Below are 23704 nucleotides of genomic sequence, written 5' to 3' on the forward strand. Positions count from 1 at the left end.
TTCAACCATGATTGTAGCGCAACATTATTCTTGGTAAGTTTAAACTTAAGATTGCATTTCTTAAAGAAATAAAAGAAATAGCAGATGTTTTAGATTATTCACGTGCACGGTAGAAATATTGACATAACGAGACCAGCACGAAGGATCACCGTAGGTCTTTTGAATCGAACAAAGGTTACTGAAAATTTACAAAATTGGGTGAATAATGATATTATTGGTCATATCTATCCTACAGTGTGTCCGGAGGATAGTAGAATAACAAATCCTCAAGTTCCTCAGTTTTCTATTAGAAAAATCCGTTGAAGCAACAGATCCTGAGGATTTTTTTGTACCAATCTGTTCCCCTTTTTTCCGGATATACTCTACTGTTTGTTTTTTACATTATTTTTGGCATATGTTTTGTAACAGTGAAAAACACCTCAAGGAATCAAGATTAAGATCCAGATAGCGAAGTTTCGAGATGACGAGTGTTAGAGATAGCGAGCACTTTTAGCCTAAATTTGCCTGCCAAAAATATAAAGTGCTTTATGTGACGAGCATCAACTGCTCGGGATATGTATTTTTGGTAAGCTTGATGAAGTCAAATGTATGCTTACGATTATCATTTCACTATTTAAAGTTTTATTAATGGAAAATGCCTTATATTTTCTGGTCTGTAAATTATTACATTTTCCCAATTTCATCTAATTAAAAATAAGCAGAAACGCATTTTCAACACATGACAATTTTAAAAGCGTTTCAACTTTGATTTACATGACTTGATGACAAGTGAGATATTTCAAATCGAGTCAATTTTATTTAAATCAAAAGTAGCCAGAAAAGTGGTCTGTAAAATACCAAAGGCACTTAACAACTGTTAAGTCAGACTTCTAAACTAAGAATGTATATAAAGTTATAAATATTATCAACAAAAATGCTTCAATTCAAGATCTTAATTTTTATGAAAAATTCGCAATATTCTGGTCTGTAAAATACACATTTTTCATCCCACCATCTCGAAACTTTACTTGAATGTTCCTGGCCTTAAAAACTAACATCTGTGAAATTTTAATGAGGTTTACTTGGCCTTTTGCTGAGCTATAAAGAAAAACGTTAAAATTTTTTCTTGTATTTTGGGGCAGTTTTGACCGAATTTTTCAAAATAAATGCAAAAAATAGTCGTCTAAAATCAATAAAACTTTCCACAATGCTACAACTATACCGACTACGAGCAATGAAGGCATTAACATCTATTTCATGGAAGAATTTGGCCCTGTGTGAAATTGAAAAGTTTTATTTTTTTTTTAAATTAGATTTTTTCACAAAATTTTGATATTCGGGTCTGTAAAATACACATTATTCGTGCTACCATCTTGAAATTTTTCACACACAATCTTTGATGCTTTATCTAAAACCCTGCAAAGTTTTAATAGGTTTTGATATGTAGTTCATGAGATATCTTGAAATGCAGTACCCTACCCCAGGCAAATCGGCTCCAAAAACGATTGCCACGTACCCTCGAAACACCCCCTTTGAAAAGTTATTGCCCCCTGGTTAGCCTGAAAACCATCGCGATTCTCAAAATATAGATGTGTTTGAACCCAAAAACAGTTTCAAACCTTTTTCGCCGTCAAGGTCATATTGCCTGGACTAAAGGGTTAATTTAAAGGACTACCTTAGGTAGGTCCAAAAAGTGTAGTCTAAGCTGCCCTCATTTTGACGGACCTTATTTTTTATGGACTCGTGAACCTTAAAACCCATTAGCATACGTACTCAAAGTAAATCAGTCACCTAAGATTTAGAAGGTTTATCTTTTTTTTAACAAAAACATATCAACAACAATATTTACAACTTTTTACACCGCTTTGGGAAAAAAAAATATTTAAAAATCTTCGACAATGATGTTGACATTAGAAAAAATATCGGGAAAATACTTACACAACTTTTATTTAGACGATTGCCAGAGATGTTCGAAGTTTACGGTTCTTAAGGCTGTCATGGAAACAAAAATTATCGACAAAAATTATCGAAAAATATTTTTGTAAAAAAATAATTTCACTATCGATCAAACAAAAATTCAATTTTGGCTCATTTTCTTTGACCATATAAACAACAAACCCTTTTACAATTTGACCTACTGTAATCTTGTCTGAGAAGAAGAAAGAGAAGGCTTGTTGTTCAAAATGATTGACTTGATTCCAGGAGAAAAAACTTACTCGACGTTTTCTATTTAATACGCCTCAATTATTCGATGATATTGAAAGCCACCATCAACTCTTATAAAATGGTTACTCTACTATTCGATACACTCCCTTAAACGTAGATACCTTATCGGCCCTTTTTACACCGGCCCTTATTGGCGTTATTTTTGGGCTCGTGGCGTAAGAAGGACCGATAAGGTAATCCAATTCCCCTCAGAATTAGAGCGTAAAATGGAGTAAAATGACGAAAAAATACAGATGCATCGAAAAACATAACATCAAGAAGCTGACAAAACACAATTTTTACCAGAAACGCGCCCCGTCCAATTCCTCACGATGGAGCGCCAAACTATCAATAATTTATTTTTATCATTGCTCGTAATTTCATTACAACTGACATCAAGAAGTTTTAACTTACAGTCTTTCCAATGTGAAAGTGAATCAAATATCTCTGAAGGTAATGTCGAGGAAATATTACATCCAAAAAACCTCAAATCTTCAACAATATGATTTTTTAATGATAGATATTTCATGAAATCTTTGAAAACATTTTCATCAATTGAACTTGAACAACTACAATCTATTGATACCAGTGTTTCGACTGTTAATAATTGCCTAAGGAAAATGAAAACAGAAATTTCAAAAATGATCGACTTGTGCCTAAATTCTAGAGAAAGGGGTCACATTTTTGCAATGTTTTGAAAAAAAATCCCCTCAATAAGTCAGTCTTGTTTCTTGCAGACGACCACAGTATGGCTCAAAAAAGTTGATTTTTTAGAATAATTCGTTAAAACCTCATTATCACTTTGCCCTCTCCCATTTTACGAGTCTCTCTCTGAGAGTAGCGAGAAAATTGGAAATGACCCCATCCCGTTTAATATCCATACAGGGAGATGGACAAACATTTCCAGAGAAGGTTTTTTTTCATTTTTCCAAGGGGGGGGGGGGGTGGGGGAAGAGAAAGTCATTCTAAGATTCCCAGTGGGTAAAAGACTGGTTTTAGTTTGTCCACCCTCACTCCAAAGTATGAAAATAATTTTTCTAAGGGTATTTTTGCAAATTTTGCCCTTACCCAGGGGGTATCCACAAATTCTAAAAAATGTTTTTCGAAAAGATTCGTCTACCTCCCTGTATGGTTTTTTAATAGAACAGCCCAATGCTTCCAATCCATTTCAGGGGATTTACTTACTTTAAAAATTGATTCAAGCCAAGTGGAGACCCATTTTGACGCTTCATTGAAATACGTCTGAGATTACATAATGTTTTCGTTTCTAACGGCAACGAGAAAGATGGTAGATCATCCAGTGTTAAACTTTCAATTTTGCAGTTCTTCAACTAAAATAAGAAAGTAGAAAATTCTAATAATGTTCACGTCAAGTCGTGCTAAAATATGGCCTTTCTCTATCCCAACATACAATTTTTTTTTATCAACGTGAACGGTGTCGCAGAAAAAGCCGCAGCTGTCTGGTACAGATAAGCCGAAATGTCACTAACGGGCTTACGATCAAGCTGCGCGGGCAGAAAATGACTACAATTAACTCAAACTGAAAGTATTCATAAATATTTAATATTCACGATGTAATGTTTTATAAGGAGGCAACCAAAATAGCCCGGTTTTTTGCCACTAGTTTTATTGTTTGAATTCAAATTAGTGGTCTTTAACCATCTACTATTTAATTTTTTATTAAATTGGTGCTTCCGTATAAAACATTACGTCATGCATATGACAAATACAAAGTTTTGACAAATAACAACTTCAAACACCTGCCTGTAATTCATGATATTCATGACGTAATGTTTTCTATAGAAACGACCCGGTTTCTACCATTACTTAAAAAGCATAAACTTTGGCGGGTAGAATCTTTCGCGAAGTTGCAAAATCGCAAAATTTTGCAATTTCAGCGGATATAACTTTCGCGAATTTTAGAATGTTATTTCATTTTGCAGGCAAAAAAGCGATAAAAAATGCACAAAAAACTGAAAACCGAGTATAAAATAGCAAAAAAAGTGTACTTTTCGCGAATTTCTCGTGTGATTTCTTACTTGGCAGAAACTTTCGTGAAAAAGGGCAAAAGTCTTGAAAATCCCGACCTTTTCTACCTTAAAGTAGTGGCAAATTCAAGCTAGAAAAAAACTGTTTAAAATTTCGCACTACTGGCAGAAACCGGGGTGGTTCTATAGAAAACATCACGTCATGAATATCATGAATGATTAAAATTGCTTTTGTTAGATCGTCTTTTCAAGAAAGAAATTATACCTCAAATAAATCTGTTAATTGTGTCATTGGTAGCGATGGGTTTTGAGGTTGCCTCGATAATACAGATGACAGATCTAAGAATCTAAGTGCAGGTGATGCAAAAATAGAGACAACCTTTACAGCATTGTTCCACGTGATAAAATTGTTGTAAGATAGGTCCAGAGTGTGGATATCTGTAAAATGAGAAAAATGAAAAGATAATAGTAAAATTACTAGTAAAAAGTCTTTCTGGAGAAGCCTTCTCCGAATCACAGACCTCTATAGAATAGATATACCTATTATATTCGGCTAAAAGAGGCACTTTCTTTGAAATTAGGTCAACTGAGTGTTAAAGCAGTCTCATTAAGAAGTCTTTTTTCAGAAGCCAAGCTCTATTTTTTCTTCAACAAATCTTAAAAAAAGACAAAAATTAGCCAAATGTAAGCTTCTGCTGGGCTCTGATTTGTCTCTGAGGAGCGAGTCAAATTGTTTGGACCTTGAGTTTGCCGTAAGGACTAACTTTCAGTGTCTACCGCAAAATGGGCTTTTCCAGAAATAGTCCGTGTCTCCCCTGTTGAGGATATCGGATATCCAGGGGGTTAAATATCTACAAGAGAGCGGATATCCAGGGGGTAAAGTGTCTTTTCAAGTAAAAAATGTCTATCTTTAGAATCACCGCGGTTCGCTAAAAAGGTTACCTGATTTCAGAGTGTTTGTAACCAACAACCGTTGAAAAGATTTGAAAGTGAGCGAACAGTGTGACATGCGAAGATCATCCAATGTCTGACAAGCTTGTAAAATATTCAGTAGTGAATCACTGACTACTTCTTCGTCAATGAAGGTGTTGTGACTGAAATTGATGTACTGCAATTTGTTAAGAGGCGGATCCTGTAAAATAAAGTAAAAGTGTTTAATAAAACACCCAAATATTTTTCTTAATATTTTGGCCATCAAAGTCAAATGTTCTTGTATAGTTGTTTCTTATAAATGAAAAACAAGAGATTGATGTACTGCAATTTGTTGAAAGGCGGATCCTGTAAAGTAAAATAAAGTAAAAGTGTTTAATAAAACACCCAAATATTTTTCTTAATATTTTGGACACCAAAGTCATATGTTTTGGTATAGTTGTTTCTTATAAATGAAAAACGAGAGATTGAGGCATTGCAATTTGCTAAGAGGCGGATCCTGTAAAGTAAAATAAAGTGAAAGTGTTTAATAAAACACCCAAACATTTTCTCTTAATATTTTGGCCATCAAAATCAAATGTTCTTGTATAGTTGTTTCTTATAAATGAAAAACGAGAAATTGAGGTATTGCAATTTGCTAAGAGGTCCTGAAAAATAAAGTACAATTACCTTATCTGCCCTTTTTATACCGGCCCTTATTGGCGTTATTTTTGGGCTCGTGGCGTTAAAAGGGCCGGCGTAAAAAGGGCCAAAATTGGGCAATTTTAACCTAAAAGCGGCGTTAATTTTTTATCATTATTTCTCAATTTAAAGGATTTAAGGTATGATTTGAAGACGAAAATTATCCATTGTTTTACTTCATATTTAAGACTTCAGTGAAATGTTTAATATATTTAAAAATCAGTGACTTTCGATGGAATTTTCAACAGTTTACTACTGAAAAATTACATTGTGATTTACTAATTTGAAGCATAATTAGCCATTTTTACAAATTTTGGCGCTTTATTAACGGCCCTAATTGGCGTAAGCCCAAAATTAGGCTTTGGCGTAATAAAGGCCGGCGTAAAAGGGGCCGGCGTTAAATTAGGACCGGCGTAAAAAGGGCCGATAAGGTACCTTAAGGGAACTTATTTTGGCGAGAATTAATTTTGACGAGCGGCAAAATTCCTGAGAATTTTTAATTTTGGCGAGAACTTATTTTGGCGATTGATGAATCTTTTTAATTTTGGCGGGAACTAATTTTGGTGAATGACAGCGTAAATCTGTTCTATTTTGCCTTGTTTGAATATAGTTATTTTTCGTTCTTTTTTAGATGCTCTGGAAACGTTAGATGAACAATCTCTAAACACAGGTAAGGTATGCAAATTAAATTCATTTTAGTTCTTGTTTTTGGTTATTGATTTGAACCCTTTTGACTTTACCGAAAATTGATGAAAAAAGCAGTCTTTTCAAGCTATTTAGAAATGAATGAACTGAATCTGATCTGAAAGAATATTGTTGATTTAGTTTGAAAATTCTCAGCATTTATTATATTAGACACATAATATAATCAATACATATTATGAAATATTACTTAATGTCGCATCAACGTGAATTTTTTTAAACATTTTGTTTGAATCAGAAATCTCAACGAAAACCATGGTTAGTAGGAACAGCATGAGAATTTGTTATACAAGTTTTTTTTCATAAGAACAAACTATATAAGAACATAAGGCTTCGATGGCCAAAAGAGACTCTAAAACACCCCATTTCTTTAGTAAATGGACAAAAATACTCACAAAACGGTGAAAATATTGAGAATATTTTTAGGTTTAAAAAGCAAAAACTTAAGAACATCTGAAAGCTTCTAAAAACTTTGGATGTTCTTAAAGTAAAATATGTAGAATATTTTCGGCTTTGTCTCAGATTGTTCTTATCATGTTCTTATTTATAGGGTGTAATTGAGGTATTTTAGGCGTTATACCCAATTTTTACTACTTTAACCCCTAAATTGCTTGAAATTGAGTAATTTCAGGCCCAACATTGTTCTTAAATTGTTCTTATTTGTTGGAGATTTTGAGCCTCGTTGTTCTTATAAAATTGTTCTTATAAAAAAAAAGTGTAAACCTAAGCTTTACTGGTGAGAGTACCCTTTTAATGAATTCATCTCTCTTTATCTCGACATTAATCGCCTCCAAAAATATTACCAATGATGGTAAACATCACCCCCTGATTCGCACCTAACAATCTCACTTCGTTTTTGCAGCTAAAAAAGCTATTCGGCGATTTTCTGCGATAAGTATTCAGTTTTGAAAGAAATAAACAAGTTTTCGTTTTGTTATCAAATTTTCTTTTACAAATCCCTACTTCTCCTTTTGAGAACATTCCTTAAGCCCGTCTCCACTTTCGCGCAAAATGGGCAACAGCTTTTTTCTTAACCTTTTTTGCTTGAAGAAAAGATTACGTCATAAAAAAGTTTCGCGCGAACAAAAAAAAAGTTTCGCGCGAACAAAAAAAAAGTTGAAGGAAGTTCTACTTTTTTCGTCCGTTACGTTAATTTCGACCAATGGAATTGCTTTATTTTTCAACCGACCAATGACCTTACAAAAACGTCAAAAAGTTTTCAGCCAAGCCTCATGAAAGATTTACCGGTTTTTATAATTAAAACATTTTGTTTTATTTAACGATTAATTCAAATAAAATATATTCATTAAAAAGAGTGTGGGATACGATAGAGACGTCCTATTGAGAACGATACTCATTAGATATTTAAGGAAGGAGTTTGAATAGAAACAAGCCCGATGCTGGATGGACCTACCTGATGATGAAAGTTAGATAGCAATAAAGGAGAAAAATGAAAACAATCAGTCAGAAAATATAGCATTTAGCGCATAACGCATTAAATTTCATCATTGGTTGTTGATGGGGGGAGAGGGAAAGGGGGAGTAGGGAATAAAGGAATAGAAAGTTCCGGTTGCAAAAATCAGTTTTATTGACAATTGATTCATGCTTGATGGTGGGCGTTGTTATCAATAATGTTTTATGTGAAAAAACAAAGTAATATAAGGAAAAAGCCCAATAAAAATCTGCAAAACCGGCATTTTCGGTCGGAAAGATTTTGTCTGAAAAATCGAATGTTTTGAACATTGCTAATACGCATTGTTCAAGAAAATGCCAAAAAACCGGTTTTTCCGGCATATTTAAATTTTTTCCCAAAATCGGGCTCCGTGACATTTGGGCATTGCTAATACGCATCTTTGTTCAAAAAATCAGAAGAAACTAATGATAAAATCTCGAGAAAAGCTGGTAACAGACGGACGGACGAACAGACAAAGTTTAATTTATAGGACCTCCAGGTAGGTCCGAAAAATCATCAGTACCAAGATAGAAGAAAATTTTATCAATAGTAAAATATTGTTCACAGTTTAGACAAGATTAGAATATTTTACTAGTCTCATATATGTCATTTATGGCTCGGTGGCTCGTCTTGATAAATTGAGAAAGTAAAATATAAAATTTTCATAAATTTGATACTAATTTAATTCGTTTAGAAATGGATATATCCAAAATTTCAAGCAAAGCAGTATTACAAACGCTTGCGTTTATCTTAATGATCATTTCCAAAAAAAGCGCTTTTTCAACAATTTTACGAGAAGCGCAGTGCAACATTTACGATGCTGAATTTTCAAAGATAAAATATAACCAACGCTTAATAGGAAATATTTTAGACTTTATTGAATCAGTATCGTTGAGACGTTGTCTCACCAATTGTTTACATCACCCGAATTGTCAGTCAGTAAATTACATGCGTCCTGGGAAATTGTGCCAAATTTTAGATGATGCTTTTCAGCTCAATGTTACTGGAACGGTCAGATTTGAACGCGCGGACGATTGGAATCATTTTGAAACCAATTACAATAGGAAAACGGTAAGAAATCTTTATTGTATTCACTGACCTTTATATACCCTGGACCAAGTTTCTCAATCCCGTCCAAGCTAAATCTTTGATCGGAGTTGAAAAGTGGCACCCCAATGGCGGAACTACTCAATAGCGGTGTAAATGCATCGAGAGCGCTAGATCTACTTTCCCTCGATAACTTTTAATCATGTAGCGCCGTTAGATGTTAATTTTAACACTGCAATGGCTTTTTTACGGGTATCAATTAAAAATAAAAACTTCAATCAAAGATGGCGGATATTGCTTGGTCCGGGGATATATAAAGGTCAGTGATTGTATTTCTATGGTTTTACTTTGACACAACTTATTATTGTGACTGAAGAATTATTTCACAGTGGATTATCCAGTTCGTCCTTAAAGGGATAATAAATTTAATTTCTTCGAATAGAAGAAATCACCCAAAGTGAAATGGTAGAGCATCAAGCTACGGTGCGCAAGGTCGCGGTTTTAACCCTCGGCCGGGTCAAACCAAAGATTGCGTCCTTAGTACAAAAATGGTTACTTACTTACTAAGAGAAATGATTGAAACCACGAAAAGTATTTTGTATCAGGTTCGTCAAAAGTACAGAGTTGTAGTGTATTAGCGAGAACTTAAAGGTTTTGTTTTTAAATAACAGTGGTATCATTTGCTTAATCATCAATTTCAATTCACAATCTTTTTCACAATGGTTTGAAATGGATGTGGAGCAAGATTGGTTTAGTTATTCAGCACAATATTCCGATAGGGAAACACTGTCCTAATATGAAATATGTGTCTGGTATGAAACGCGAACACTTATTTAAAAATAGAAACTTTAATTGTTGGTGAAAATTTTTCTTTCGTAGCTTGGTCAAAGATGCACTACGAATGACCTCTGTCCAGTTGATAAAGTGTGCAAAGATTCTTGTCTAGGAGAACATCAATGTGTGGAGTTCGAAGGAGGTAGGCCAGCTGGCACACAACGTTGTTTCGACGTTTTTCTAACGTTCACAACGTCCATGTAACGTTAGAAAAACGTTGAAACAACGTTGTGTGTCAGCTGGGAGGTTTTTAATTTGCCCTTGGCACAAATGATGGTCTCTATCTCTAACACTTTATATACAGTGAAGTATTTTTAACTTGAAACTCTATAAGTCGAACATCTCCTTAACTCGAACAAATTTATGGTCCCTTCAGTTAACAATATATGATAAACCTTACTCCATTACTCGAAATTTCCTTAACTCGAACAATTGTTATGGTCCCTTCAGTTAACAATATCTGATAAACCTTACTCCATTACTCGAAATTCCCTTAACTCGAACAAATTTATGGTCCCTTCAGTTAACAATATCTGATAAACCTTACTCCATTACTCGAAAATTTCCTTAACTCGAACAATTTATGGTCCCTTCAGTTAACAATATATGATAAACCTTACTCCATTACTCGAAATTCCCTTAACTCGAACAAGTGTTATGGTCCCTTCAGTTAACAATATCTGATAAACCTTACTCCATTACTCGAAATTTCCTTAACTCGAACAAATTTATGGTCCCTTCAGTTAACAATATATGATAAACCTTACTCCATTACTCGAAATTTCCTTAACTCGAACAAGTGTTATGGTCCCTTCAGTTAACAATATCTGATAAACCTTACTCCATTACTCGAAATTCCCTTAACTCGAACAAATTTATGGTCCCTTCAGTTAACAATATCTGATAAACCTTACTCCATTACTCGAAATTTCCTTAACTCGAACAATTGTTATGGTCCCTTCAGTTAACAATATCTGATAAACCTTACTCCATTACTCGAAATTCCCTTAACTCGAACAATTGTTATGGTCCCTTCAGTTAACAATATCTGATAAACCTTACTCCATTACTCGAAATTTCCTTAACTCGAACAATTGTTATGGTCCCTTCAGTTAACAATATCTGATAAACCTTACTCCATTACTCGAAATTTCCTTAACTCAAACAAATTCGTATTCGTGAGTTTTCGGGTTATGGAGACTCAACTGTATAAAGAAAGTTAGGATAAGTTTTTAAGACTTTGCGCCTACTGCACATAGGTTAATAGCAGTTCTTAAAACTCAAAATTTGTGCTGTGTGGAGCCGAAAGGAAATAAATTTGTTCTTTTTTGTTTAAAAATGAACTTTTCCAAAAACAGTCTGTACAGTGTGCACAGTGTGACGTCCAGGGTGGTCTGTTTTTTTTAATGATAAAATCCAGGGTTGTATAACGAGGTCAAAAATCCAGGGTGGTCCAAAGAAATGGGAGAAAAAAATCCAAGGGGTCCTGAAAAATTGGAAAAAATTCAATCTCCTCAACATAGGTAGTAAAAAAAATTTCTGTGTAAACAAATGATAGGAGATGATGTGTTAAATGATGTCTTTTAAAGCAATTTCTTCTTTACATTATAGAACCATTGTACACATATGTTAAAGAGGCCAGTATGTCATCTGATCACGGCCTCTACCCAGCAATAAATGCTTTTGACGGCATACAATATGTATACATGAATTTCGCACATACTGGTTCGGATAACAGACCGCATTGGCTTAAAGCAGTCTTCAAAGAAAGATTATTCATCTTTTGGGTTGAGTTCTTTAATAGATACGAGCCAAACTATGCACACATCACAGAACGAAGCAATAATATAAACTTGTATACAATCTTAAACAATAATGGGCAAAGTATCGAGGCTTGGTTCGGCAATACAGAGACTATCGGTGCCAGTAAAAAGTTTTCCTGTATGAAATATGCTGACGAGATAATGGCACGACAGCCCATCGATAAATCAGCTACAGATTTAAACATTGGAGAAATCTGGATGTTTGGTAGAGTACTTAAAGAAAATTTCTAGATTTGAACTCTGGAACCTTTAGTGATATTACTGACACTGTTTGTCACTGCTTGTCATATGAAATCTTTTTATACAGTATTTAATGCTGTACGTTTAGGGAGTGATCAGAAAGTATCTACCAGAGGGGGAAGGGGAGGATATTTCAATACCGATATTGGTCGGTATAACCAAAGTCGTCGCACAAAGGGCCAAATTCTTCACGCCCCTAAATTTGCGCATACTTAATATGAAGAAAAACCGAACACTGGCGTCACATAATCAGTAATTTTAAACTGCCAGTATAAAAAAAGTTCTAAATTTAAATAATTTATGATGAGGATATATATTTATTATGTAGATTATAATACGAATAACGTAAATTATTTTAAGACGAATCTTTTTCTAATATTCGAATGTGTGTATGTAAAATAAGGACTTTTATCACCAAAGATTTATTATAGAGCCAAAAAAACAACAAAAAACTCACAAGACAAAGCCATTATTAGCCTCCAAAAATGGGTTCCAAAAATCAGGTCCCGTCCGCTTCGAGGGTTTACGGGTAAACATCTTTGTGAAAATACATCAGAAAAATTGAAGGTCGCCAATCACCAGGGCCCGGTTGTTCAAAAAGCGATTAAGGCCGGATTAGCTTAATCCCGGATTAAATTGCGATTAGCGCCGATTAAGCAGTTGTTCGAAACTCACGAACTTAATCGTGATTAAGAAAAGATTAAATCCAGATTAAGAGCCTTAGCGGCTCCAAGCAAGCCTGAGTAGATTAAGAATAAAAACAAGAAAGATGGCGAATGTTATGAATCAACACCTTTATGGAAACATTGGAGGAAATAATCGAAGAAGACGAAGAACGTATCGTCTGAGGAATATTTTGATAGACAACACCTTCTCTAACGAAGAAATAAGAAATATATTTCGATTTTCACGACAAGGCATTGCTTTTTTGGCTAATTTGCTGCGAAATGACTTAGTGAGACCAACAAGAAGAAATCATGCATTGTCGGTGGAGACCCAAGTTTTGATTGCTCTCAGGTTTTTTGCCTGTGGGAGCTTCCAACAAGTGGTTGGAGACAGTATAGGAGTTGACAAATCCACAGTTTGCCGAGTGATCCCAAAATTCTGCCAAGCATTGAATGCAAAAAAAAGACAATTTATAAAATTTCCGACAACAAACGAGGAAAAGAGAATCATAAAACAGGGCTTTTATGAGATGTCTGGCTTCCCTAGTTTGGTTGGTTGTATTGATTGTACCCATGTTAGAATCTCATGCCCCAATGAAGATGAGAGAGATTATGTAAATCGCAAAAGCTATCACTCAATCAATGTTCAAGGTGTTTCAGACCACAAGTACAGATTTATCGATGTTGATGCATCTTGGCCTGGTTCAACGCATGACTCTTTTATTTTTACAGCTTCTCGTTTGAGTAACTATCTCGACACAAATCATCGATCTATCGAAGATGGTCTTTTGCTCGGTGATTCGGGATATGCCCTATCTAGCTATACCCCACATGACAATCCTGTCACTCGTCAAGAAAGAAGATTCAATAGGAGCCAAAAATGTGCTCGAAGTTCTGTTGAGAGAAGTTTTGGTTTACTGAAGAGAAGATTTCCAGCATTTAAATTTGGTCTTCGCGTTGACCCTCTCAAGGCTTGCCAAATTATTGGAACCTGCTTTATATTACACAACATTGCAATAATGCTCAATGAAGAGCCATTTGAAGAAGACATTGAAAATGACAATGATGAATTTGAGGCTCTACCCTATCCAGGCAACCCTGCCCACTACAGATATAGAGACACTGTTCGAAACCACATAACAAACACTTTTTTTTAAGATATCAAAACCGGCAGGTACAAAATGCATAAAACATAATACATATTGCATAATGCATAATAGTATTGTGTAATTTACAGAACGATTTTATATTTTCTAAAACTCTCCTTTGTAGAGGCTAAAACCGCGAAAACCTCTTTACAGTAGAAGAGTTTCTTAATAAGTAAACATTCCAATGAGAGGGATTTCCCCAGACATGATATTTACTTTTCGAATCCGAACGAAAGAGAAAACATTCGAATCATAACAACAAAGGGTTTTCCATCAGCATAAATAATAAGAAGATGCAACAGATCAGAAAGGTTTCCCCCTTCTTCTTTCTCAAAAAAAGTAAACACATAAACATTCCCAGACGATCTCAATCGAACGGAATCGACGATCGAACCAGTCGAACCAAATCGAACGCAATCGACCGATTGAAATTCGATTGTCGAACGCAATCGAATCTCAATCGAATATTACCGCAATTTTCAGATTCGATTGATATTCGATTGCGTTCGATTGATGTTCGATTGCGTTCGATCGTCGATTCATTGACCCCCGGATTGTTCATCGCATAATTTCTACGGAAAATTGAAAGTAATTTCATTCGGCTTGTGATGTTTGAGAGCTTGGATGTTGGGAAGCGGCAAGAATAAAGCCAGACGATCTCAATCGAACGGAATCGACGATCGAACCAGTCGAACAACAATCGAACACCAATCGAATATTACCCAGAATTTTGACGTTCGATTGAGATTCGATTGCGTTCGACAATCGAATTTCAATCGGTCGATTGCGTTCGATTTGGTTCGACTGGTTCGATCGTCGATTCCATTCGATTGAGATCGTCTGGACATTCGAATGTAAAAAAAATTCGAAGTCTATTTTCTTAGATCTAGCTTTCGCATGAAGCTCTATATTTATATTCGCTGGATATTGGCTTATCTAACAAAAAGCATTCACATGGTTAATGCTTTGTATCTAAGAGGGAAAACCCTTTGAAATTTATTAGCAATTGTTCGAAGAAAGATCTCTGAGAAAACCCAGAATTAAGATCTTGCTATAAAATTTACGTTTTCAAGTTAGAAAAGTAATATACGGAGGAGATATTTTCGTGTTTTTTCTACACTATACTACGTTCTGTAAAATACAACTATGAAAATCAAAATGGCGACAAGCATTTTCAGTGGATCATGGATTTTCTTCATCATCCAAAATTCAAATTTACAGCTTTCTACTCTTTATTTTCTGGCAGAAAGTGGTCTATTTGTTTTGTTGAAAGTATTATCTTTCAAATTCTCCTTATTATAGCCTCTAAAATTGACATTATTCAAATATTATGCATTATGCATTATGCAATATGCATTATGTTTTATGCATTTTGGACCTGCCGATATCAAAACACCAATATCAAGTTCATATTATTTATCGTTTATAAGTTATAAAGTCACAAGTTTGGCCTCCTCTCAAAGTAAATGAATATTATTTAAATACAAAGTTTATAAGTTTTTATATACATAAACAAAAAAAGCAACAGCAAGACCACCACCATCCAACTCCTAAGTTTTCCTTACATTTTGTTTGTTTTTGTGCGCCTATTTTTGAGAAAAGAATTCAGACAAAAAATAAACATTCGAAAAAATGAGATTCGAATCCATTGTTTTTTCTCAGTGATTGACGTTTTTAGTCGTAGGATTAACAAATCGGAAATTAATCGCGATTAGTGGTAATCGGCTAATCTAATCGACTTTTGAACAGCCGGGCCCAGGAAAGCTAGTAACTAATCAATTAGCAATCTGCTTATAAATAAAGATGAAACTTAGCTCTTTCTGATTTTTCAGCCTTTTTTGATTGAAACTTACCCAAAAAAGAAAGAAAACCGGGCTCCGTAACATTTGGGTAATGCAGACAATATAAAAAGATATGAAAGCCTTGTCTCTAGTAGGGGGCCAAGCCTGGGGCCCCGTGACATATTTTCTACGACCTAACCAATGTTAGTCTATTCCAAAGAACAGTACCATTACAAGATATTTTTGAAAGGGAGGACGCGGATTAGGCCCGGCAAAACTTTTTATGACCAAAATAGTGACGCCATAGGCAAACCCCATTAGCCACATTCCGTAAAAGGGCCTGGTAACTAGCTGTAGGGACTTTTTCGATGATATGCGCCATCTTGCGAAAATTCCAAACCAAAACAAGCCAAGATTGAGAGGAAAAGTTATAGAGAAGACTGAAATTTTTAGCAGATTGGAGTTGTTTTCACAATCCACAATGAAAAGTAACTGCAGTTCCAGCTTGTGTTTTTGTGGTTTTTGTGAAAGACTCTAATGGTAACCCTATTAAATTCCATCGTTTGCCAAAGGATCCTGAATTGTGAAAACAGTACAAAAAACTTTTTAAAACAAAAGGATTTGGAAATTTGGTGTCATATGTTCTGACCATTGGAGTTTGTTTCAGATCATCTTCTAATGATTTACCAGATGTTATAGTTCCTGAATCTCAATACAAACTGATCAAGAAAATTAAGTATGAACGAGTAAAGAAGTGTTGGGTTTTTTATCTGGGATTCTATATCAGTTTCAAGAACAATGCTACAGAGAAAATGAGCAAGCAGTACATAATCGAAACCCCAACAACAACCAGGAGGTTGACCATCAGGAGATTTCTTTTGATAGTTGCTCACTTAGCTTTGTTTTGGTTTTGGTCTTGGCTTTGTTGAACACTTTACTGACAGACTGACAGCTCGATGTTTAATATAGCAAATAGGATACACAAAGGGTACAAACACATCAAAGGTCATGCTTCAAGGATGAGGTTGCAGAAGACATTATTTATGTGCTGGCTTGAAAATTAATGCCAATAATGGATGTTTTTATAGAACTGAATTCTGAAGTTCATAAAAAAATTACATACACAAACAATATGAGGGTCCTCAAGATTATTGCAGTCAATCAGTCAATCGCGGTATGAATTCTCCACCCCTAGTTTTGAATTCAGGATGTGTATTATATTATTTTCATTTGCGTAGTCGTAAAACTTTGCATACAATTCAATCCCACTGTCAGACTGTGGACTGAGACAGCGAGATTGAGCCTATTGACACTGATCAAATTACAACATGGGATTTACAGTTAAATAACATTTTTTTGTATGGAACTCTTGGAATTCAAGATTGCAAAATAAATTTCAAAACAGAAAAAATATTTCTTTGTATCAACAAGAATTTCTATTTGGTGGGATTGTTTGTAATATATTTGTAGGTATATATGTAATATCTTTAAAGTGTAATTCATGGAAAATATTTTATGACTTCAAATATTTAAAAAAACAAATTTGAAAGAAGATCTTTCTGACTCTATACTGCCGTCTTTACACACTTTTCTTGTTATACAAAGTACAGTAATAGATAAAACTCTCAAATTTTTTTTGCTCTTTTGCTGTTTGCTTTTCATTAAATATTTATATTTTATTTGGTCTTGTTATTATTATACAGAGAAAAGAACGATTTTGTTTAAATTACTGTACTGAAAATTAATGGTTTTTATGAGAGAAAGCAAAGGACACACTTTTCATACTAATTCCGACTAAAATTTTAATGTAAACCTGATAAAAAGGTTTAGTTTTTGCATGGTACCCTCAAAATCCTAGATTCGCCCCTGATTCCTCAGCTTCTTCTTTGCTAAATCTGTTTATTTTTATCATAGTGCTCAAATTTGCTCAGATCCATAAGCCGCCTAACTGAAAACGAAAGTGAAATCTACCATTTTGAAAAATTTATCCCTACACGCCAATTCGACCGCGTCCGCGGAATGTGGCTAATGCTACTCTCTTACGAATGAAAAGATCAAAAGCTTACAGCTTGAAAATGGCGACAACAGAAGCTCACCCAAAAAAGCAAAACACAAACCTACCAAACCTTAAGTGGATTAGTTTTCGCCTGGACTTTTTTTCGCTAATCGGCTTCTAATAGCTCAATTTCTTTCATTATCTAGGGATTTTGGTCAATTTGGGATTTCCCGAGGGCACTAATTTTCGCGAAAATTGCAAAAATTTATCCATGCAAAATTAAATCCGCTTAAAGGAACATTACCTTCATCACAAGTTTGTATTCATCTTTGGGTTGGCTGCAAACAACTTGCGAAAAACGTTTCAAACTTCTTGAAGTGATCCCAGTGGATGAAAAGTTGACTTTTGTTAGATTCGGTAGACAACACAACGCGTCCGCAAGTATAGAGAAATTGTGATCACCTACGTAGAAAGAAAAGGAAAGAAAAATCCTCAGGGATAACAACTGGCGTCTCGAAAACTCTTGCACCGGCCTTAACATCGGTTAGGATTGAAAAATGTTCAGTATTGGAAATGTTACCATTCTTGAGGGGGGGGGGTACTTGGGCCCCTCTTAAAATCTCAATCTGAAATTTTTACCAGTGGTAGATATGGATAATTGAAGATGATCTGTAAAATTTTGGTTCGGTCACCTGTCTGGTTGGTATTGACTGACTGATCAGCTTGTTCGATTGGACAAAAATTCGTTCCTAAAGGCTGATTCGCCAAAAGAAGAAGGTGCAACCCTTCCCCAAGATTTAGCACGATAAAAAATTGTATTAGGATTGAACCCAATTATGGCTGTATTAAAAATCCACAGCCTGGTAAACAACGGTCCTCCAAGATAAAAACTCCCGCACTCATTTTAGTTTATCTTAAATGAAACTACCAAAGTTTAGGTCCATAATTATTTTTATCTATCCAGTCCTCTCATTAGTAGCTTTTATCTGACACCCCAATGCAGAAATTTTCATTTGATACGATAAAGCTCGAAGGATGGGAAAATTTTCAAAAAATCTGGAAGGTTTAGATTTCACAAGACCACATCAAGGATTTTGCAGCAGGAGACCTGGACCCCAGACCTCGTTTTCGGGGATTGGCGGGTTCAACTGAACTATTTTCAGCTTTTAAACGTAAGGGAAGTTGAACCCGATTGGGGATGCAGTAACTCAAAGGCCGAAAAGCATTCCTCTCCGATGGAAAATTGGCCCACTCCTTTAGAGCTTTAGTGTGGGCGGCCGCCAAGCCGCCCTTGGAATACCAGACAATAGCAGCTTGTGCCACACTGAAAGCAATTTTCCTTTTTTCCAAAAACTTTTTCCATGGATTTTGTTTCTCTCTGGTACGAACTTTTTACTAGTAAATCATCGAAAAATAGGAATATCAAAAGAAAACATCACAGAAAGGTGGATAGAAGGCTTCAATGATTTTGGAAGTTCTTATAAAAAACATGTAGAAAATCACTCCACACTTATAATTTGCCATTTTTTAATATTTCGTTCTAACTGAGAAAAAGACAAAAGCTAGCCTGTCTATGGTCAAATTTACTCAGATCATCTGTATATTAAATTCACGAGGCAGCGCTTGCGTACCACAATGATAGCTCCGAACTAGGAACAAGCCAACCCTGGGTTCACAGTGATCTAGGAGCATTATTATCAATAGTGCCGGCATGTAATGAAGGAAAGAGAGTAATAAGTCTCTCTCTCAATTCTTATAAGAACCCCTGGCATTCCTCTTTTTATAAGAATTTCCCTCTGATTGACCATCAGATACTATCGATATCTATAATTTTAACTTCTAGTCCTACTTTCAAAATTCAATAGGATGGAAAGATTTAGATTATCGTATTGAAAAAATATACAAAAATTAATTAAAAACCGTGCAATGCTTTTGTCCAGGCACTCCTTGGAATGTTGATTGTCAAATAAGCTTTGAATTTAGTCATTATACAAATGCGTTACTAATAACTTTTAACCATATTGTTTTGACAAAGCATAAAACGAGAGTAGATAAGGTTTCTATAATAGTTTTTATTTGATTAGATTATTAATGACTGATGCAATAAGAGACATGACATACATGAACAACACTTTGATACCAAAACAAAATAAACTCGATGTTGAACGAATACAAATATTCTTTTTAAAATCTTGTTATTACTACTGACATAAGACTTTTCTTTACATGTACGATTGGTGATCAGAGGGTCTGAGAAACAAACAAAACATAAAGAAACTTTCAAATTTGAACGAAAAACCGAGATTTCTTTTGAAGTACATGTTATTGCTGGTTTATAGAAACTCTAAGTTACATTAGCTATAAAGGTTGAAACAAAAAAATGGATTCCGCACATTGTGATGATCGCAATTTGGCACACAGTGCTACTGGTAGAAATGTCACCAACAAAGTTGACAGCGTCGTTGAGACAGCGAAACTTAAAGAAGACCATGACAAGCAGATTCAAAAATTGACATTGGAAAACAAGATCAAGTTTCTTGAATCTGAAAATAACCATCGAATGAAAATCATGCAGCTTGAAAAGGACAATCAATCGTTAACTCATGAGCTGGAACTCTTGAAGTTGAAGACCTCGCATGAACAAGAGGCTAAGAAAGTCGTCGTTGATCGTGAAATGGAGAAAAAAATGCTGAAACAGCAAAATGAATTCCAAAACAAACTTACTGAAAAAGACAAGGAGCTAGCTGGAAAAGACAAGGAACTAGCTGAAAAAGACAAGGATATGGCGGCAAAAGAAAATGAGTTTAAATTGAAATTGGCTGAAGTGGAGAACGCGAATAAGCTGAAAATTGCAGAACATGAAAACGTAAACAAATTGAACTTCTTGAAAAAGAAAAAGAAATGGCAGACAAAGTGAACGAGTTGAATTTGAAAATCAAAGTGTGGGAAACTCTCCATAATAAGACTGAAGTGAATGACGTAGCTTCAGGCGTGAACATCATTCAGAAGAAGCAAGATGGAGCCCAAGCAAGGAATATTACCAGGGCTGATAAGTTGGCTTGGGGAGCTGATAAGTTCTTTGAAAGTAAACCAATCAAGCTCAATTTGTTTGCATCGTATCAAGATTGGTATGAAGAAATCAGTTCGTTGCTACATAGAGAGAAAGAGATTGTTTGGAGTAGTGCATCGAAATATGTGTTCGTGAAAAGAGACTGTGGAGAATATTTCGAGAATTTACGGATGATCACACACAGAAAGGGACGAGCGAGACAGAATCATTCTGATATCTTTTACATTGAAGATGATGAAAAACAATTTTGGAAAAAAACGACATTTATGTTACTCCACCCATTACAGCATAATAAAAGTTTGAAAATGGTTGAATGGTCGACAGGAAAAGACCATGAACAATGGAAAGTCTCCAATGTTTCAAACGACTTTTATCATGGTAGGGAAAAGTCTGCCATTTTGTTTGGAATTTTTGATAGAAACGAGGATTAATTTCACAAAAAGTCCTCAAGAAGGATTTCTATTGTGAATTTTGACAACATAATAACATAGTCATGAAAAGATATTAATATTGATTACTTTAATTTTCGCGCATCTTGTAATTTCTGATACATTTTTTCAGTGTTTTCGCAGGAAAATATACATAAATATAAAGAAGACAAAATAGGCGTGGAATCAAAAGTCCCAGAGGTATATTTAACATAATTAGAGGGCTCTTATTAGTTTCTTTAAAAGAGCGCAAATATGTTATTCTTGCAGATTTAAAGCTTAACCTTTAATTTTCGTGCAGGATAACGCGCTTATCTGATATTCCGATGGCGGATTGGCGGCCGTTCACCTTAAAGCTCTAAAGGAGAGGGCCAATTTCCCATCGGAGATGATTGATAGTCGGCCTTTAATGTCCCGCATCCCCAGTCGGGTTCAACTACGTTTGAGCGTAAACCAAATATTTCGATTAGACCCGTCAATCCACGAAATTGAGGACTTGGTTACCAGGCCTGCCACTGAAAAATCATTGACACGGTCTTGCGAAATTCCGTAATCTAAACCTTCCAGATGTTGAAACTTTTCCCGACCTTCAGTAGGGACCGCGAAAGACGGGGGTAAAATGGTTGGAATCGACCAAAATGTTGTTTTTAGGTTTTAGACCACCTATAACCATGGGATAAGTTTTAGAAGCATTCTTATCATTAAATAAATGTCCTGTAAAAGTTTGGTGGCCATAACTTTATTTTTTATGAAAATATGAGCAATTTTGTAAAATTTTGAATGGCAGACAACCTACCAACAGAAAATTGGATTTAGACAGGTGAGCGCGCGTCCTCAAACCCCCATGATGTTATACATTTTTGGAACTGGAAGAGATCAGCGCTGTTTGTTTTTTTTGTCTCACTGACCCAATCAAATCCTACAAAAAATTATTCAGTTTTTTTCTGGGAAAAAGCCACTTTTGAGGGCTTTAGGCTGTCCTCCCCGGCATTAAGACAAAGATAATATGAAATTTCAACCTTTTTTACATGTGTTTGTTACTAAAAATTAACATTTTCAACCGCGCTCTGCTTGTTTTTTTTGGCTCAAAGTTTATTGGTATTCGAGAAATTCTACAGAATTGTCGAGCGCGTGTTTGTTACAATTCGAAAGTTCAAAGTCCACGGAGAGTGACAATCTGCCAACTCTCCGGCATACAGGATATTTTTGATTCATTCGTACGGCAAACGAAAAATTGAAGAAGAAAAAAAATTGATAAAAAATTAAAACTTTGTCTTGAGAACCTTCGTGCCAAGTTTCAATGCTATAGCATTAATAGAAGTAAAGTTATTGCAAAAAATGTATTTTTGAACATAACCCCCGGATTTTCACTTTTAAACCTATTTAACCATGATTTTTACAAAAATCCTCGAAAATCGTTCCAAAAAAAGGGTCATTTTCAGGAGATAGAAAATTTCATATCTCGAGAACGGCTTGGCCGATTTTGATGAATGACCCCTCATTTTTTTTCTTTTTTGATGCTCTTTCCAATGAGCATGGTTTCAATGCGCTAAAAACAATTTGAAAAAATCATTGCGGTCCCTACCTTCAGAGCTTTAGCGCGTCGGATGAAAATTTCCGTGTCCTGTTTTGAATACCTAGAATGTGCCAACTTAATAGACTAGAGTCTACTTCTAAGTGAACTTTGCTTTCTGATAATTTTGATGACGCTGAGTCCAGTGTAGTAGACTAGAGGATATCGCCGTCTCGGAGTTTTTCGCGATCTTTTTCAAATTTCTTTGTAAAAACATTAAAACAATGAAATATATCTAAAATCCCATCATAGTTTATGAAACTTTATTAAAAACATGAAAGATCTTCCAAAATTGGTAAATTGATAATGTGCGAGTTTTGCCTATCTGACTTTTTTAACAAAGTTGACTCATATCCTACAAAAGTTGCGCGGCCTAGCGCGGTCCACCTGGTCTTTACACAAATGACAGATGAAACTAAAATTTACACCTAAATTTCGAAAAAGATATCACTCGAAAACAAAGTAGTGAGGTCAGGTAGCACATAAAAACGTAAGAATACTTCAGATGGTGATTAAAGCATGAAATTTGGCACAGATGATCCTTAGAGGGTCTAAAACTTAATTTTAAACAGTAACACCAAATTTTGCCACCTGGCCACCTGCCAGATGACGTCATCAGGTGGCTAGGCAAAAAATTATTTTTTTGAAAATATTCAAAATCTGATGATTCCAGCGGAAAGAGCATGAAATGCTGATAAAAATTGAGGTATAAAACATGCCTTGAAAATCTTCCTATCAAAAGTTATGGACGTTGAAAGTTTTTTGGTGACGTCATCATAAGCCTTTCCAGGCAAAACTTAAAACCTCGTAATTTTGTACAAGACAAATTTCATGTTATATACATGAATTCACATCAAAAATTCATTACTTTTTCCGATTCCGATGTTCAAATTGAATTAAAAGCTTTAAATCCTACAGAATACTAAAACTTAGATTTTGAGCTTTACAAGGCAAATCAACGCAGCGTTCTCCCTTCAGGAGCACAGTGTACAACCAACTAATTTTTTTGGATGTTTTAAGCCTTCCTATGTTGTTTAGACTTAAGCATCAAGGAACTTCAAATTTTGACATGGATTCATGTATAAAACACTAAATTTGGTCAACTAGTTCCGTTATTACGGGATTTTAGGTTTTGCCTGGAAAGGCTTATGATGACGTCAT

General features: G+C 35.0%; 3 protein-coding genes across 3 annotated transcripts; 2 read left to right on the forward strand and 1 right to left on the reverse strand.

Annotated features, from left to right (window-relative positions):
• Positions 1-1771: 1771 nt before the first annotated feature.
• LOC136802278 (tonsoku-like protein) lies at positions 1772-18375 on the reverse strand. Its single transcript, XM_067058992.1, has 6 exons — positions 18330-18375; positions 17777-17934; positions 5115-5304; positions 4438-4610; positions 3370-3515; positions 1772-2795 (listed from the first exon to the last, which is right to left on the reverse strand). The coding sequence occupies exons 1-6, from the start codon at positions 18373-18375 to the stop codon at positions 2459-2461; spliced, it is 1050 nt and encodes a 349-aa protein (XP_066915093.1). The 3' UTR covers positions 1772-2458.
• On the forward strand, positions 8624-11986 carry LOC136802395 (uncharacterized). The gene is made up of 3 exons (XM_067059133.1): positions 8624-9009; positions 9865-9961; positions 11431-11986. Exons 1-3 carry the CDS (start codon positions 8635-8637, stop codon positions 11871-11873), a joined length of 915 nt encoding a protein of 304 aa, XP_066915234.1. The 5' UTR covers positions 8624-8634; the 3' UTR covers positions 11874-11986.
• A 1477-nt stretch (positions 18376-19852) lies between the features above and the next one.
• Positions 19853-20389, forward strand: LOC136802279 (rho-associated protein kinase 1-like). Its single transcript, XM_067058994.1, has one exon. It carries the CDS (start codon positions 19853-19855, stop codon positions 20387-20389), a length of 537 nt encoding a protein of 178 aa, XP_066915095.1.
• Positions 20390-23704: the final 3315 nt, after the last annotated feature.

The sequence above is a fragment of the Clytia hemisphaerica genome, unplaced genomic scaffold, assembly GCF_902728285.1.
Source record: "Clytia hemisphaerica strain Z4C2 unplaced genomic scaffold, Clytia hemisphaerica genome assembly, whole genome shotgun sequence".
NCBI classification, from domain to species: domain Eukaryota; kingdom Metazoa; phylum Cnidaria; class Hydrozoa; order Leptothecata; family Clytiidae; genus Clytia; species Clytia hemisphaerica.

Bases quoted from the DNA above. Each gene is read 5' to 3' on its own strand.
- LOC136802395 (XM_067059133.1), top strand. From the start codon at position 8,635: ATGGATATATCCAAAATTTCAAGCAAAGCAGTATTACAAACGCTTGCG. The intron at 9,010-9,864 runs GTAAGAAATCTT...TTTCTTTCGTAG, and splicing joins CCAATTACAATAGGAAAACG to CTTGGTCAAAGATGCACTAC. The intron at 9,962-11,430 runs GTAGGCCAGCTG...TTTACATTATAG, and splicing joins ATGTGTGGAGTTCGAAGGAG to AACCATTGTACACATATGTT.
- LOC136802278 (XM_067058992.1), bottom strand. From the start codon at position 18,375: ATGAGTGCGGGAGTTTTTATCTTGGAGGACCGTTGTTTACCAGGCT. The intron at 17,935-18,329 runs GTGGATTTTTAA...CTTTCTACGTAG, and splicing joins GGACCGTTGTTTACCAGGCT to GTGATCACAATTTCTCTATA. The intron at 4,611-5,114 runs GTAACCTTTTTA...CTCATTTTACAG, and splicing joins TACAAACACTCTGAAATCAG to ATATCCACACTCTGGACCTA.
- LOC136802279 (XM_067058994.1), top strand. From the start codon at position 19,853: ATGGATTCCGCACATTGTGATGATCGCAATTTGGCACACAGTGCTACT.